The 16,525-nt window shown below is 43.4% G+C and overlaps 1 protein-coding gene across 4 annotated transcripts in view; it reads right to left on the bottom strand.

Moving 5' to 3' along the window:
- The window catches only part of TIAM1 (TIAM Rac1 associated GEF 1), an 853,394-nt gene that overhangs the window by 336,442 nt on the left and 500,427 nt on the right, over nt 1-16,525 (bottom strand). For all 4 annotated transcript variants that reach the window (XM_069636354.1, XM_069636351.1, XM_069636352.1 and 1 more), the window contains one exon: nt 3,677-3,895. In XM_069636354.1, the coding sequence (XP_069492455.1) occupies nt 3,677-3,895 (219 nt within the window). The remainder of the gene's footprint in view (nt 1-3,676; nt 3,896-16,525) is intronic.

Raw genomic sequence — 16,525 nt, 5'->3', positions numbered from 1 at the left:
TTTATAATGCGCTTAATACCCAGAGGTGTTTCCAAGGTGAGCACATTGCCGCTGATCTATCCTCCTGCAATAAGCACAGAGAGGGAGGGATGCAGCGGCAAAAGAATGTTTTGTGATGGCATGGATGCATTTCAGCCCTGTTAGGTAGACCATGGTTTTGCAAAAGGAAAGAGGCAGATCTACTCCTATATCACCTGTTGTGGTAGTTGTTTTGGGTTTCCAAAGCAGAGTTGGGGAATTGTAGGTTAGTATGCAATGTCATGTTGGATGCCTGAGGCGCTCAGGTATGTGCTCGGTCAATATTGTAAATTTGGTGACTTATTTGGTAAATGTGGTGACTTATTTGCCCAGGCGTCTGTTCTTTTTGCCCACTGTCATACACCAGAATGTTAATTCTGTGACAGCCAAACCTGGGCCATAGTCCAGAATAGAAGGTGTAAAATGGTGCAACTTGTTGGTAAGGAAATGGAGTAGTCAAACTAGGTAAGTAAAATAGTAAAATTGAAAAAGACCGCACTTGAAGTCAAAAAAGGTTATTAAGAGGTCATGCTAGACCATTTTAGCTTACAGTGAGAGAGAGGTTTGCCTTACTTGGGAGCAGGCTATCACAGTATAGTAAGACGTAGACATCTATAGGGATACAAAACATATAGCCTGAGCTACGTATGCAGGTTGCGTTTATTAGAATATGTGAAAGGTCGAAGTGGATGTGTGGCAAACAGGACAGCTAGGGAGAGCAGGGTCAAATAGCTGCCCTGTATGCTGTGGCAATTTCTGACATCTTTCTGTTGTGTTGGAACGTGTGTTGAGAGTATGACTCGCATTGTTACTTGTACAGCCCTTTATGCCACAATAAGGCCACCCCGCCGGATTGAGAGGCAGGGAGGGAATCTTTCAGTTTGCAAGCACCCAACACCAGTGCACCCCAAGCTCAGCACTGATAGATGGTGGGAGCTGGAGAGGGGAGCCTACCAGCACCTAAGACAGTGCAGAGATGAGAATGGGCACACAACAGAAGTAAATGTGCTTCACAAATGACTAGTTGTGGTCCGTGCAGCTTGTACACCTGGACATCCTTTTAATAAAAACACTTGGACGGGGTTGTGTATCAAATGATTTCATTAAACAGTAGCAACATTTTACATTTGTTGGAACGTTTTTATACAGCACCAAACCAGCACCTGCTGTATTTTCAGGTCACATAGACTTGTATTTGGTGTAAAATGTTTAAGGAAACCGAGCACTATCTTTGGGTCAACAGTGGTCAGGCTTTTATGCCGCTGTGCGCCTAGCCATCTTGAAATCATGACCAATAAAACCAGAGGGCAAAGCCCTTCTATCAATTCCTCCCCTAGGTCACGAAAGGCTGGGGTCTAAAGACAGGAAAACTGGCCGGAAATAGGGACACTTTTAAATGAGGCTGAGTTTTCTGCTCTGGGATGAAAGCCCTGGACCAGGCTAAACAAGCACTTCAACTGGCAGACCTTGAAATATACCTTGTGTGCGATAGAATGTATACATCGTTCAAAAATAAGTTTTCATTTCTGGATGAAATTATATGAATCAAGCCCCTGCTTACAAGATTCTAAAACTTAGGCTACACTTTTTATTGGTTCATATATTCAGAAAACTGTAAAATATGAAAAGTGCCCCTAATTATTCTCCATTCCATCTAGAAATGTCCCTAATTATTCTCCATTTCATCTATAAATGTCCCTAATTATTCTCCATTTCATCTATAAATGTCCCTAATTATCCTCCATTCCATCTATAAATGTCCCTAATTATTCTCCATTGCATCTATAAAGGACGCGATTCACCACCTGAATGTATCCTCCATAGAGTTCAGACTAAAACCTGGCAATATCCATGCATCAATATGGGGACACTAGCTGAAGGGCACCACCAAATTAAATGTGAACATTGCACACTGCTTCAGGGAAAATTAATCTTGGATACACCACCACCTGAAGATCCTCTCATAGTCCACTTGAAACCCCTCTCCCCCACCTACAAATCAATACCTGCCCTGGTCTGCTGAAGTTTGCCCCATTCTTGACTTTAGATTTCAGCTCCCTTACCTATGCTCCCTCGTTCAATCATTGTTGCTCCCCAGAATTTACTTTTGGCAGGTCTCCAAAAGGACTGTCTTGCTGCTTCACCAGTGGACAAAGGACCTCGGACTCCGTAAAACACGACCACTTGTGTCCAGCGTTAAGCGAACTACACACTCGCTTCCAAAAGCAGCCACAGGCATTTTCAAGGCTCTGCGATGGAACTAGAAGTTGGCACTCCACCGCAAACGTGGTGGCCAGACTTTCCATTTCTAGGAGCTTTCCGGTCCTTCACCTAGATATCTAAAACCTCAAGATACTACAAACCTTGAAGCAGTTCTTATGTGGCCGCATGTTCAGAATTCCGACCTGTGTCTTTCCTAAACTGCACCTTATGCCCAATCACGTTCTGCAAATACCTGCCCAGCAGAACACAGGCTCGCAGCTTTCCTTCCCACCCCCTCCAGGAGTCCATGTAATACCCCATGACCAGATGCTCACTGTCTACGGCACCCCACTTATCCATAGTAGATGTGCGCTGGAATTATGCTCCTCCATTACTGAGCACGTGCCTCCTTAGATCTGCCTCCTCCATAACTTTAAAGGCAGGTCCTAGCTGCAGAATTCTCAGACCTACCTGCTCTAAAGTGGGGTCCTCAACCCACTCTTGGAATGCTGCCAAGAGTCCCATCATTCTTAATAGGCCCTGTCCAATCGCACCATTTATTCTCTGGAATGTTCTTCATAAGACTTTGATCTACCTTGATTGGCACTACGCTCATCGCCACCTTTATATTGCCTAAACATTGTCCCTGTTCTCTGCAGTATGGTTGCATGACTTCTCTTTATGGCGTCACATCCAATACGTGATGCAGCAATGTGTTCTATATAGGTTTCTTGTTGAACTGTTATAATGCACCACATGAATAACAGTTGCCTCTGAAGGCCATGAACGAATAGCAGGGCGGCAGAAGGGGCAGTAAAAGACTGGCAAACACAAAAAACGTAAACACTTTAAAAAAGGAGAGAGCCACAGGGTGATTCCACGCTCATATTTCAAGAAAGATAGGAAGGGCATAGCTCGCCCTTTCAAAACTGCATAAACATCAGTGATGTTTTGCACAACAATGTTGTCATCGAAATGTTCAAACTGAACCAACGGGGCATTGAGGTTACGCAATAAGTGTGTTACATTATTTCGCTGGAGCAGTGACACACACGAATTCATTTGAAGGGCAGCTCCAGTGCAACGCGCTTGCCTCAGGAACGGACGATACCGTGCGACAAGTGCTTGAAATCTTGGGCAGGGCCGACTCAGCCCTTCATCCTTCCGAAAGCGAAAAATGGAGTAGCACGAGTCAGTCTGCATGAAGTGTTATGTAAATCAGCAACATTATGCAGATTCAGAGCAGCCTAGGGATCATAACGTCCACGTGTGAGGCACATCTAGTCTTTAGCAATAAAGCATGCAGGCCCCAAAATGTGCACTCCCCACTAGCCAATGGCGAGTGATATTTGACTCTTGCCAGGCAAGGAGAGGGGTGCTGTGTGGCGAACCGAGGGGCCAAGTGGCTGCACTCACTAGTACACTGCAACATTACATAGTGAGGAGAACAGAATACCTGTATTATTGAACATGGATCCACTGTCGCATGCATCGACCATCTGATCAGCGCGGCGTGGAGGGGCCTGCCTTAATCGATGACCTTCCTCAACCTCGGGGACCGTATGCACTTTAAGGCACAGTGACTGCTGAGCAAGGAGATGCTTGAGGATGGATGAATTAAGATGCCGAGATGATTTGGAATTTATTTCAATAATTTCATCTCCAGCTTTTAGTCCTGCAACAAAAAAGGTAAGCAATAATTGTGAACAGTAATCGCGGAATTACTCATCAGAAATCTTTTCACTACATACCCTCCAAACACCCTACCGTGAACGAGCAAAAGAAAAAAAAAGACAGCTTATACTCAGAAGAAAAGAACTTGGTGGAACACACGAACCAAGAAGACATCGTCCAACCCCATGCATGTTTGCACACAAATCCCAAGTGGTCTCATCCCTTCCTTGCGTTTTCAGTGTGGCAGCTCTCCAGTTCTTTTCCCATAAATATTTTTATCTCGTTTGTGGTTACTCTGTCGCCAGTTCTAATGTGCAGAGGTTCTTTGATGTTTCAGCGCCTTACAGATGAAAAAATACAGAAGTGCAACCATCCTTCCCTTGGAAGAGTACTTGTGCATTGGTGCATGCTTATTGGGGGCTCCCTTCCTTGTCAGGCCACCTTTGGGAGATGATTGTGCAAGGACGACCCCGGTTTTGTCCCACTTTCCAATCCGACCACCTGATTATTTGCTAACAACCAGCACCACAGCTCCCACCGGTCCTTTGTGCATTTCCTAATTGTCTTACATTAAAAATATCCTCAATTGCCACACATGTCTGCATCTTTCTTCTTCACAAAAGTTGATCTCCACATTCTATGTGCCTTGCACTCTGGGTGTGAGGACGGGTCCCTTTATATCAATTGCTTGAGCTGTTCCACAATGCATTTTATTTGTTGTTATTAAACTTCATCCAACTTATTGAAACACAAGGAGACCCATTGTATCACCTAAACTAACCCATCACTAAAACAATTGGGCAAAGACTGATGAGATCTGCACATCCTCTGGTATCTGGACTATCCAACATAAATAAATTGATTGAATTGAAAGCCATTTCCATCAAAATGCACTGTCATTGAATACATTTTGTTGGATTTCGACCAGGGTCAGGGGGGTTCCCTTGGGTGTTGGGGGGAACCCCCCAATAAAGAAAATGTTACATGAAGCTGGCCAGTGCCAAAACACTTTAAAGATTTCAGTTCTGGACAGCTCCATGTAACGTTTTAACGTGAAAAAATAAATGCATTGAAATGCTATCTTTAACATTTAAAACCTATCCATCGAAACTTGTGCATTCCTCTATTCGAAGGACAAGTCTCGATGGATATGTAGTTTTAAATGTAAAAGATAGCATTTCAATTCATTTATTAACGTTGCATTTTGTTCGATGAGTTTCCGTTTTGATGGTTGATTTTCAAAGTAAAGACCATAAACCCATCCTCCCACACAGAGGTGATGTCATGGATTAACTGTGCATCAACACACACCTACATTATCTGGGCCCCAACAAACGAGTTGGGGTGGGCTGGATGCACAAAGCCACAAACCTTCCCTTGTTGTCTTCTGTGCCCACAGTTTTGGGATACAAGATGTGCTCTCTATATATGTATGAACATATTTCATGATGCTACATTATTCTTCATATGTGCAACACTATGGGCTTGCTACAGTTTGTACAATTAAGGGATCACAGCTCTTGAATAATTTCTGGGTCGCAATCTTACAGTCAAGACTTAAACATCTTTTTTCCAGATATGTATATTGTTTATGGCAACACGACTGTTAGTTAAATGTAGCAGGAACACCAAAGACAACAATCAATGTTTATTTCAGATCAATTCCATAAAACATACATAGCAATATTGAACAGAGTGACGCAACGCAGACCTACAGAATAAAATACATAAAATGTAAATAGAGTATTCGAATATAGAATTCCCCATTCAATGTCCATGGCTTGATACCTTCCATGCAACCGACAAGCCATAGGATCATATGTCGTCATCAAACAGCAAAAAGCTGGTTGCCATTGCTTAAAGTTTACAATATGTAAAAGTGAAAGAAGTAAATGATGTCTTGGTAAGACATACCAAGTACAAAAAAAATAGAAAGTGCATTGTGGTTTCTCAATAATAATTATCAGAGACGGCTCAATATCCCATTTCCTTCTATTTTCATACGAGGCAGCTGCAAAATCTCTTCCTCATTAAAATACCAGCTTTCTAAAGTTTGAACATTAATAAATTAAGAATTCCCCAATAGACCAACATTAGTAAGTGGTAATATAAGATCACAAATACAGCTTTATCATACCCTTCATGAGAAAAATGTCATTGTTAACTTTCAAAGACTTCCGGAACACTGTTCGTTTCCTGTCGACTTTTATCAAGGACACATCTTTAAATAACACTTCAAAATCTAAATTCTCCAACTTCTTGTGCACCTATCTCAACCACATGATACTTTTCCCACCCATCCAAGACTTTAAGCAATAGAACCCGAGGAGGGGGGCATTACCACTAGGGTAATGCCCCGGGGTAATAGTTAGAAGCCCCAGGGGCATTCCCTAACCGGGAATGCCCCCCTCTGAAGGTTCTATTGCTATTAGCAAGTCATACCGGGGTACTAATAGAATTTTTTCTCGAGTTCAGGAAAGGCATTGAAACAGTTTGCAACGCGAGAAAAAAATAAAAAAATGGCCACCAGGCTTCTTTTTTCAATGGCTGCCAAGGAAAAGGAGAAGGGACTATCTATCTATAGTCCCTTCTCCCCTTCCATGGCAGACATTAAAAATATTGAAAAAACAAACAAAATGGCCACCATGGAAGGGAGCAAAAGGACTACACGTAGACGCTTCTCCCTTTCCATGGTGACCATTGATAAAAGTAAAGAAAAAAAAGATGGCCACCATGGACGGACAAGAAGGGACTACACAGTCCCTTTTCCCTTTCGATAACAGCCAGGACACAAAGCAACTGGCCCAACAAAGGCTTTGAAGGGCTGGTAACGACCCAGCAAGGGCCAATGAGCTTGCCTGTTACAAGTTCATTGACCCTCACAGGGTACTAATATCCTATAGGAACATCTGTGATAATATGGCTTCATCCTTCCTCCAAATGGTTAAAGCTAACAAAATAGAGGCCATTGCTATACAGAAGGAGGTGCATTTCATTTAAACCAATTCCTTTGCTGTAGAAATATTCACCCCTAGCAGAGACTTCAGAAATGTTACTTCCATCATATCTATGGCTTTTAAGCATGTATGAGCCCCAAATGCAAGCCAGACAACGCAACATGTTTTTGCTTTGAACACGCTTAGTGCCGGCACTACTGATCTACCACCTTGGTTACATACAAATATTAAAATAAACCTGTTTGATTGGAAAGTGCAGTGTATTCCACCTACAATTATTTGCAAAGCGAACGCCCAAGTAATCAAAACTGGCTCCCTATGCCAGTTTGGTATTAGCAAGAAAAAAAAATCTATATTTTGAAGACTCACTGTCTGGAATGATAATCTTAGAATTAGACTAGTTAATAAGCAGGCCGCACTCCATCATAAAGCTACTATTGTCATCTATCAGGAATTGGGGTGCAGCAGGTGTTCAAGCAACCAAAACAGTGTAATTTGCGTACATCAAGGAAGGGTTCAAAACCCCTTTCATGCATGACGTATGAACTGTATCTGAAGCTAAAACTTTATTAAGGCCATTGAAGTATTTATTTCTATGTTTATATAGCGCCACAGCCCACAGGTATCAGGGTGCAATCAAGTGAAGAGTCCATAGCCAGAACCAGAATATTTTCATTGACACAAGGTGGTTTTCAGTCGTTTCCTAAATTTCAAGTGGTCTTTTGTGGTACGCAGAACAAACTGCAGTTTGTTCCATTCCCTGGCAGATTGTACCAGGAATGAACAAGCATTCTCTTTGAACCGTTTGCTCTTGGGGCAGATCAGTCTCATGGTATTGTCAGACCACGTAATTCTGGTAAACGTTTGTACAGTAATACAATCTTTAATGTACTGTGGGGCTTCACCATAGAGACATTTGTGAATGATTGTCAGGGCTTTGAAGCAAATTCTGGCTTTGACAGGGAGCCATTGTAGCTCCCACCTGTGTGCCGTGATGTGCTTCTGTCTAGAAACATTCTTCACTGTCCAAACTCATTATTTTGCAGTATTTGGAGTTTTCTTAAATATCCCATTCTTGCCCCGATCAATAGAGCACTGCAATAAATCGATCCTCGACATTATGACAGCATGAAATAGCGTAGAAAAATTTATTTCAGAGACGTAGGGCTTCACCAATCTCAGCAGTCTGAGATGATATTGAGTCTTGCCCAGAACAATGGTGATATGAGTCAACATACTCAATGATCCCCAATGTTTTAACTTTGTTAGCTACTTTGATGTAGTGATTCTCAATAACAAAGCCGACATATTGGGCCTGAACCTTAGCAAGGGCGTGGGAGCAGCCAAAGATCAGAAACTCCATTGTATCTCCATTCAGGCAAATTCCGTTGAGTGCCATCCAACTCTGTATTGCTCCATAGACTGTGGAAATTCTTTGCGTGTCTTTTTCATAGTTGCCCCTCAGCTCCAAAAGGAGCCAAGTGTCGTCTGCATAGTTAGTGAAACAAACTCCAAGGGTGTCCAGGAGATCACATAGTGGGCGATCGAATACATTGAACAGGCGAGGTGAAATGCAAGCACCCTGCGGTACTCCACATTCAAGTAGTTACAGCCCAGAGAACGCATCTTCCCAGATGATCCAAAAACATAATTACTTAATAAAGATCTAAGCTAGCAAGCAACTGCATTCCCCGAGCAGTTTCCCACACTACTCAGTCTTTCTAAAAGCTTGTCATGGTCCTCAAGATCGATGGCTGCCGATAGATCTAATAAAATCAGCAGCCCGATTTGCTTTTATCCACGATTTCTTGAATTTCAGTTTGGAGATCTAAAAGTGCACTTTCTGTACCGTGAAATGATCTAAACCCTGACTGTCTGTAATGCAAGAGGTGTGTTTTTTCCAGATGTCGCTGCACCTGCAAGGTGGCTAGGTTGTCTACAGTCTTTAAAAGAAAAGGAACATACGTCATGGGCCTATAGTTGGTGTATGATTTGTGGTCTAGACCAGGCTTTTTGATGAGAGGTGTAACCGACATTTTCTAATGTGTCGGGCACTTCATTCGTTGCAAAAGAGGCCTTGGCGAAGCGATAAAAAAAAAAAAAAAGAACAAATAGTTCACTATTGTCCAAAATAATTTTGGATGGAAGTATTTCACCATAGTATGTGGTTGGCCTCATATTCCTTAGAGTAGCTGTCATGGTATGATAGACAGGAACAACACACGTTCTCCTTTGAATCTGATTAGTTGTTACTTTTGTACTCACTGCTATAGCAACATTGGTTAATGTGCTTACATTATTCCTAATATTATCCTGAGCCTTTTAATTTTTTTAGAAAAAGCCTGCTGAACGGCTTTACAGTCCTCTGTCTGGAGAGAAGGAATGTCCAGCAAATGCTTAGGCTTCTCGAGGTTGCTCAAAATTGCAGAGTTTTGGGGAATTATTTTTAGCATTAACTATTTCGTTATCAGAGAAACATTTTTTTACCAATATAATTTTTTTGCGGGAAAGTTTCTCAAGAGACTTCCAAACATTTTTATTTTCTACTGACTGCTCTTTCGTCCAGTTCCTTTCTGCTTTTCTCTTTTCTCGTTTGCGTCCTGGCAGAGCTGGAGTGAACCACTTTTGACCATTAGTCCTTTCTATAAGGGTTTTCTCCCTCAATGGTGCTACCTGATCCATGAGGTTAGTGAAAGATCTTTCATATTCAGCTGCCAATGTCGGACGTTTTGTTCATAATCTCATCCAAGCAACTTTTCGGGACATTGCTACGGATGTTGTTGTAATTTTGCTGGTCACTTTTTTTAGGGCGATTTTCCAGTTGGTCATGAGAGTAGGAAGGGAGAAATAAAAAAATACAAAAAAAAGAGTGGCCAGACCAGATGCAGGGGGCTACAGATGGAAGACTTAGATTTTAATTTTTTGTAGCAACCGAATCCAGTGTTTTACCTAGGCTGCGAGTTGGTCTTTTACTGTATATAAGAGAAATCATGATTTTTAAGAAGTTGTTCTAATTCAGTGGCGTCGGGGTCTTGAGGGTTCCCAAGCCATCTGTTGAAGTCACCCAGTAACAGCGTGGTGCCATTGGGTTTATTTAAAAGAAGGACATAATGCTTACAAATTCCAACGTGAAACCACGTGGTTGGTTCCCAGGGAGGTCAAGGGCCACAGGATAAAAAGGGGAGGGAGGAAGATGTAAACCCAAACATACAGATAGCCTCAGAAGCCCAGACGGACTACCTCCAGAGGCCAGTGAGGGGAACAAATCAGGGGACCGTGTGCTGCACAGAGAGACAGAAAAGTAAGTAGGGCTCATTGAAGGCCAGTGTCTGCAGTTCACACACCATCCTAGCTGACGTGATAACCACTAGGAATGCGACCTTCCAAGACACATTTTATGTTTGCAGTGGCTCATAAAGGTTTCCTCATAAGCCACGCTAGGACTGTATTCAGGCTACAGTCAAGCTGAGTTTAACCTGTTGGATGGAAGGCATTTTAGCAAATGTTTAATCAGTTTGTCACTGAACAGGGGTGTGTCTCCCCTTCTAGTGTACCTGCAGATGGCCGCTAGATGTACCTTGATGGATGGGTGACAGAGCCCTTCCTTTGCCAGAGACTGCATATACGAGAGACGTTTTTCTATCTTAACGGTTGAACCGCTTGCTGTTTCACGCACCATGCACAGAACCGTTTCCACTTAAAGCCATACAACCTGTTTATGGAGGGTAGTCTGGCCGCTGCAAGCATGTCTTTGCAATCTTGCGGAATGGCTACTTGTCTGAAGTCTACGAAATCAGAAGCCACGTTGTCAACTTTAGAGACTTCGGTTCGTGGTGTAGGACCTTGCCATGGTCTTGGGATATCATGTCTGGTCGATTGAGTAGCCTTATCAGATGGTCCGCCGACAGTTGGAGAAGGTCCAACTACATTTGTCTGGCATGGCCAGTTGGGAGCGATCAGGATGAGTAGACACGTTGTATCCTTATCATTTCTATTGCCCGATGTAAGACCAGGAATGGGAAGGCAAACCATTTTGTCCACGTAAGGCAGAAAGCATCTCCCATCGATCCCTGCTGTGGACCTCTGCTGCGTGCACTTTATTTTGTGCCTTTGGTGGCAAAGTGCTCTATGGATAGGTGCCCCCATCGCTGGAACCCTTTCTGAAGTTGGCTAATGTTAAGCTTCCAATCATGAGACTGAGTGGAGTGCCAGCTGAGGCTGTCCACCACCTCGTTCTGGACTCCTGGAAGGTGGAATGCTTGCAAAAGCATGTGGTTGGAGATGGCCCAGTGCCACACCCGCTGAGCCTCCTTTGACAGGGTCGTAGATCTCGTTCCTTTCTGTTCCCGGATGTAAAACATTGTGGTGGTATTGTCGATTAGCATCCTGACTGTGCATCCTTTTAGCACTGGCAGGAAGGATTTGAGGGCCCCTTTGACAGCTCTTTGCTCTAGCACGTTCATTTGGAGCATCACATTCTGTGCTGTCCAGAACCAACTGATATGCAGCTAGTCAACATGGGCATCCCAGCCTGACATGGAGGTGTCTTTTATGAGAGTCTTGCGGTGAAGCAGTTCTTGAAAGGAGGTTCAGTTTTGAAAGGTTGACCTTGTTGGCCCAGCATTGAAGCTTGTAATGAGGATCTTGTCTTCACATGTTCTTGCCATTTGGGACCAATTTGCAGCTAGGAACTCCTGCAGGGGCCCCACGCAGAGCCCACAGTTGGGTATCAGTGGAATACACGACAACGGTGTCGAGAAGGAACATGCAATTGTGCACTGAAGTCCAGTTTCCTGGTGCGAAGGTGGGAACCAGTGAAATTAGTGTGTTCACTTCGTCCACCGACGATCTCACTTACAGCTCCCATGTTGAGAATTGTGTCCCAAAACAGAATAAAGTCTTGGATGGCTGCAGAAAGGATTTCTTGTAGTTTATATAGAAACCTAGGCTCTGGAGTGTACGCACCATCTCGGACATGGATTCCTGGGCCCTGGAACTTGTTGACGCACTTATGTGCCAATCATCCAAATAAGGGTAGACGTGGTGGCCCTTGTTTCATAGGTTTGCCGCAATGGGTGCTAGGAATTTGAGAAAGGTTTGAGGGGCTGACTTGAGGCCGAATGGGAGCACTTGAAACCGGAAGAGGGTGTTTTGTACCATGAACCTTAGGTACCTCCTGTGTTTTGGGTGGATTGGTAAATGTAAGTAGGCATCTTGGAGGTCAAGGGACCCCAAGAAATCATGCCGTTACATTGCTTTGATGTGTTGCTGCAATGTCCCTATTTGGAAATGTCTTTTAATGAATTTATTTAGCCCCCATTTATTTAGCTTGCTGTCCGGTTTTCTCACCACAAAGTATCAGGAGTAAACCCCTTTCCTCTGATGTCCTGGCACATTTTCTATAGCAGCTATTTTCATTTGTCCTCTGGCAGTTGTTCGAGGATGGGGCAATCCTGTGCCAGACTTCACAGTCATACCTTGCCATAATTGCAATGTAGTAAACTGATTTCACTGTTGCCCCAATTGTTATTACTCTTACCGAAGGCGTCCAGCTTGTATCCTTCGTTCTCTGGGGAAAGGTCAACCTTTGCATGTGGGAATGGGCGTTTTCGGCCTGCTGCTGCGAAAACTACAGATTCTGGTGTGGCTGTGTGATGAATCCTATGGTTCCCTCACTGAATCTTTACCTAAAGTATTCTCCTGGGAGGCCAGGGAAAGGCAGACGCTTCCTGGTCCTGACAGTACGGGTGGTGTACTGCAAGAGAATTACCTCGGGGGAGAAAAGGGTCGGGAGAATGAAGGATGCCTAGGCGATGGGACACAGAATCTAACCTCTTTCCGAGGGGATATTAAACCGCTACCACAGTATGTAATGGCCTGTTGCCATCAGAATTCTATTATCCCCAAGTAGACCATTCGAGTGGGAACAATTTCATTCATGAAATGGTGGCAAAGCTAGCAAATATCCTGTTATAACCCAAGAAATGCATGCGTTTATACATTCCCCTAGCGCCCGAAAACCTAATAAGAGAAAGTTCTATAATAATGGAAGTTTTAAAAGTGAAGAACCATATTCTTCTTGTGAGAAGCCTGAAGGTGTCTCACCCGCTAGTCCCCAGGGATCTGTCATCCAGGTGGCCAGGACACAGCCATCGCTTTTGGTTCCAGTTTGAAGGTCTCGGTTAGGTATCCAACTAAATGGCTACTGTATTGTATCGAAGTGGTCCTGTAACGGGTCGTGCTAAATCCTGTGCACATTCAAAAGTATTTGATAAACCAAGGTGAACTACAATTGGTCTGAGCCCGGCTGAGGGAGACTGATTGGAAAAGTATCTGAGTCCGGCTGTGTCGAAGAAACCAGAGTGTGTGCTTAGCTCAAGTGAACCTCCTTGCCCTGTGCTGAAAACGTGGGGCAAGGAGGCCAACGGCCCGAACATCCTGACACATCATTTTGTGAACGTGTTTCTTTTTCATGAACATTGCCCTTTTATTTTGACAAGACTCCACTTGGACTGCATTATTATTTGATGGTAGTAGCTTGTTCCCATTTGTAGATTTAGGTTTAGATATGCATTTATCACACCCTTGTGAAAGTTCAATAAACACCCTTGAACTGTGGTCACTTGTGTCTGTCTTACTATTGATACCATGCCTTCCATGGTACAATGTTTTTGTTGTATATTGGGGGGGGGCGACACTCATCTCAAACGTGCCTTAAGGTTGCCTGTGGTAATAACCTTTTGTTAAATGCTGTAGAAAGTAGAAATAAAATTTGCAACGTAGAAAAATCAAGGAAAACAAACCTTTTCATTCGAAACTTCAAGTCCCAGAATTACCTCAGTACTGAGATGAGGAAGACGGATACAGAGGAACAAGGATGTATTAGTGGTCAGCTAATTGACAGGAATGACCTACATCTGAGGGAAAGTCAGAGGCATAACAGGCCCCTTCAGGTGCAGGTAGTAGAGAAAGAAGAAGCAAAATCAGTTTGAATAGCAGAAGTGCGGGCCACGTATGCTGTAGGGGAGAGGAGAAAAGGAGCTGGAAAACGCCAGGACCGGTGCTAGTCCTTAGGGAGTTTGTGCCTCCATTATCCTAAACTGCAGAGGTTGGGCAGCGGGGAGCGTGTGGAACAAATGCTTACCCAAGAAGTCTACACCGTGCAGAGCTGTTGCAGTGGAAAACAGGTGTAGTCTAAACAGTCAAGAGGTCTCAGGTGGCAGGGTTACACCAGAGACTCTCAGGAATCAGAGCAACTCCCATTCAATATGGCGGCAGCGACCAAATACAGAAGGTGCGGTCCCGGTCGGAAGGAGCCACAGTTGCAGCAGTCCTGCTAACGTGGAGAGGAGCACCTGGAAGTGACTATGTGGTGCACCAGAGCAAGCTGCGTGTTCAGAGCAGGCAGGATCACTCGATCAGGTGAAAGACAGAATGAGCAGTGTTATAAATGTTGAAATGTGGTAATGTCCAAAAATCTAATAAGCGGTACGAATAGCAAACTGTTAAAAACTTCCAAAGTCAGGTTAACAAATCTTGCGAATACTGAACCATTGCACCTTTCCGAAGGCAAATTAAAACATATTACAGAACTGTTGCAGATTTGTAAAAGGGACCAACTTTAAATCAAATGAGGTCCAGGAATGAAAGTGTGAGTTTGGGTGATCAACAACTGCCTGGTCGGGAGGTCATATTAGAAACTCAAGCATACCATATTAGAAACTCAAGCATACCCAAGCCAAGAGATCTTAAGAACCTTGCAATATCAATCCAATAAAGGTTGCCAAACACAGATGGGGAATAGTGATAAGCCCCAAAGTTGCTATTCAAGTTCGGGAATGCCTATCATTCACATTGCTACAGTCGGGATAGAAGCAGGAAAAGACTTGATCCTGTACATTGTTTTCAGTATTAATGCAGAAGGGAAAGAAAGGTGGCAAAAGGCTGCCCCCTTCTTGGGGTGGTTATCCAGTGGGAGGTGAGCATCATTTGTGGAGAGGACCTGATATGGATCAATGTGAATTCCCTGAAAGCTGTTAACCTGCTTATGTTTAAGAAGGCCATTGAAGTTGTTGTTATTCTACTGAGAAAGTTACCATTTACGCATTTGTTTTGGTAGACGGTTAGGCGAGTAGACCCGTAGGGCAAGAGGTGATTCCCCTGAGAAACCTGGTGAAAGGTTAAGCCAGGTAGTAGAAGCAGCAAGTGCCAAAGTGTGGTACTATTGATTCCTAGTCATTTCATCGAAACTGAAGCATCAAAATGCCACACCATCGAAACCAAAGCACTGTTTACCAATGCATCAACAGGCTATTACATGTAAAAGTGCTTTCCCATCTAAACCAGTCCATCGAAAATATAAATGCAACGGTTTCAATAGAAATGTAAAAGATAGCATTTCAATGCATTTTTTGTAACGTTAAAATGTCACATGGAGCTGTCCAGTCCTCAAATTTCAGCACTGGCCAGCTCATTGTAACGTTTAAATGTTTTTGTTGTATATTGGGGGGGGGGTCCCCAACCCTAACCCTAATGTAACCCTTAATCTAACCCTAGCCCCAACCCTAACCCTAGCCCTAAACCTAATGTAAACCTAATGTAACCCTACTGCAAAAAACAAATATTATTCATTTCGATACGGTGGTATGGTGTTAGATGAAATTACATTAGATGGAATGACTAGATACCGTACTGAAAGCAATATATATTAAGTTGTGACATTTGGGGAAGAATTGTGAAAGCTGATTGAGACAAAGTTAAAATATGTTCCAGAAGTCTTTCTTGAAGCAGACCATTCTGATCGAACCATTTGTGGTTGCCAAAGATGTGAAAGCGTTCTCATTCCAGGAGGTGTGAGAGCTTGTGACCTTTCCTTTCAAGATACTTTGAGAAAGTTCTTATTCCAGAAGGAGCAAGAGCTTTTGGACTTTGTCAACTTACTACAGAAATAACAGAACGTTGTGTTAAAGTGGGATTTCCTTGGTTTTCCTTTGAACTGTGAAGAAAACCATTGCTTGAATCTGGGGAAGGGGAGTATGTCCCGTCCATGACAAGAGACAATGATTACACTGTGAATCAGGTTATATGCTGTATACATTAGTGGAATTGACTTTCCATATTATACCTTTTTGTTTTGATTGTTATATAAGTGGCAGGGAAATCCACGTTAGAGTAGGAGTAGAGAGGCGCTCATTTGGCATAAGTTAAAAACACTTTACAAAGTTGCCCACCTCACATTTTTGACCCCTCACAGCTGCAACATGACACACTTGGGTGTAGAGTCTGGTGGCTTTAATTTCTTTTGTAACCTACCCTTAACGTCAAGTTCTGTAAAAAGGTGTTTCAATGTACATAACCCCCCCTCATCCCATATGCGATCTAATATTGGGATGGATACCACAGACTTCCTCCTCTTGCCCATATGATCGAAGAGAAAACACCCTGTCTTCCAATGGGATAAGGCCAAACTCTTGGCAGGCTTTTGAGATCATGACGTGGACTGCCCTGCCCCTCTGTCTGGCGGAGAGGGCTTAGGCATTTTCTTCAGAGGTTCGTCCACTGCAGTGTCTGTATCCCAATCATCGTCCCTTGTAAATGTTGTCATAGAAGTGGTGTCCTGAGGATTATCACCGTCTGTATCTGAAAGTTCCCCTTCTTCATGTTCTTCTGCTCTG

This window comes from Ambystoma mexicanum, chromosome 7p, assembly GCF_040938575.1.
Source record: "Ambystoma mexicanum isolate Mex_15411 chromosome 7p, UKY_AmexF1_1, whole genome shotgun sequence".
Classification (NCBI taxonomy): domain Eukaryota; kingdom Metazoa; phylum Chordata; class Amphibia; order Caudata; family Ambystomatidae; genus Ambystoma; species Ambystoma mexicanum.
This window is presented reverse-complemented; position numbering and strand designations above follow the sequence as displayed.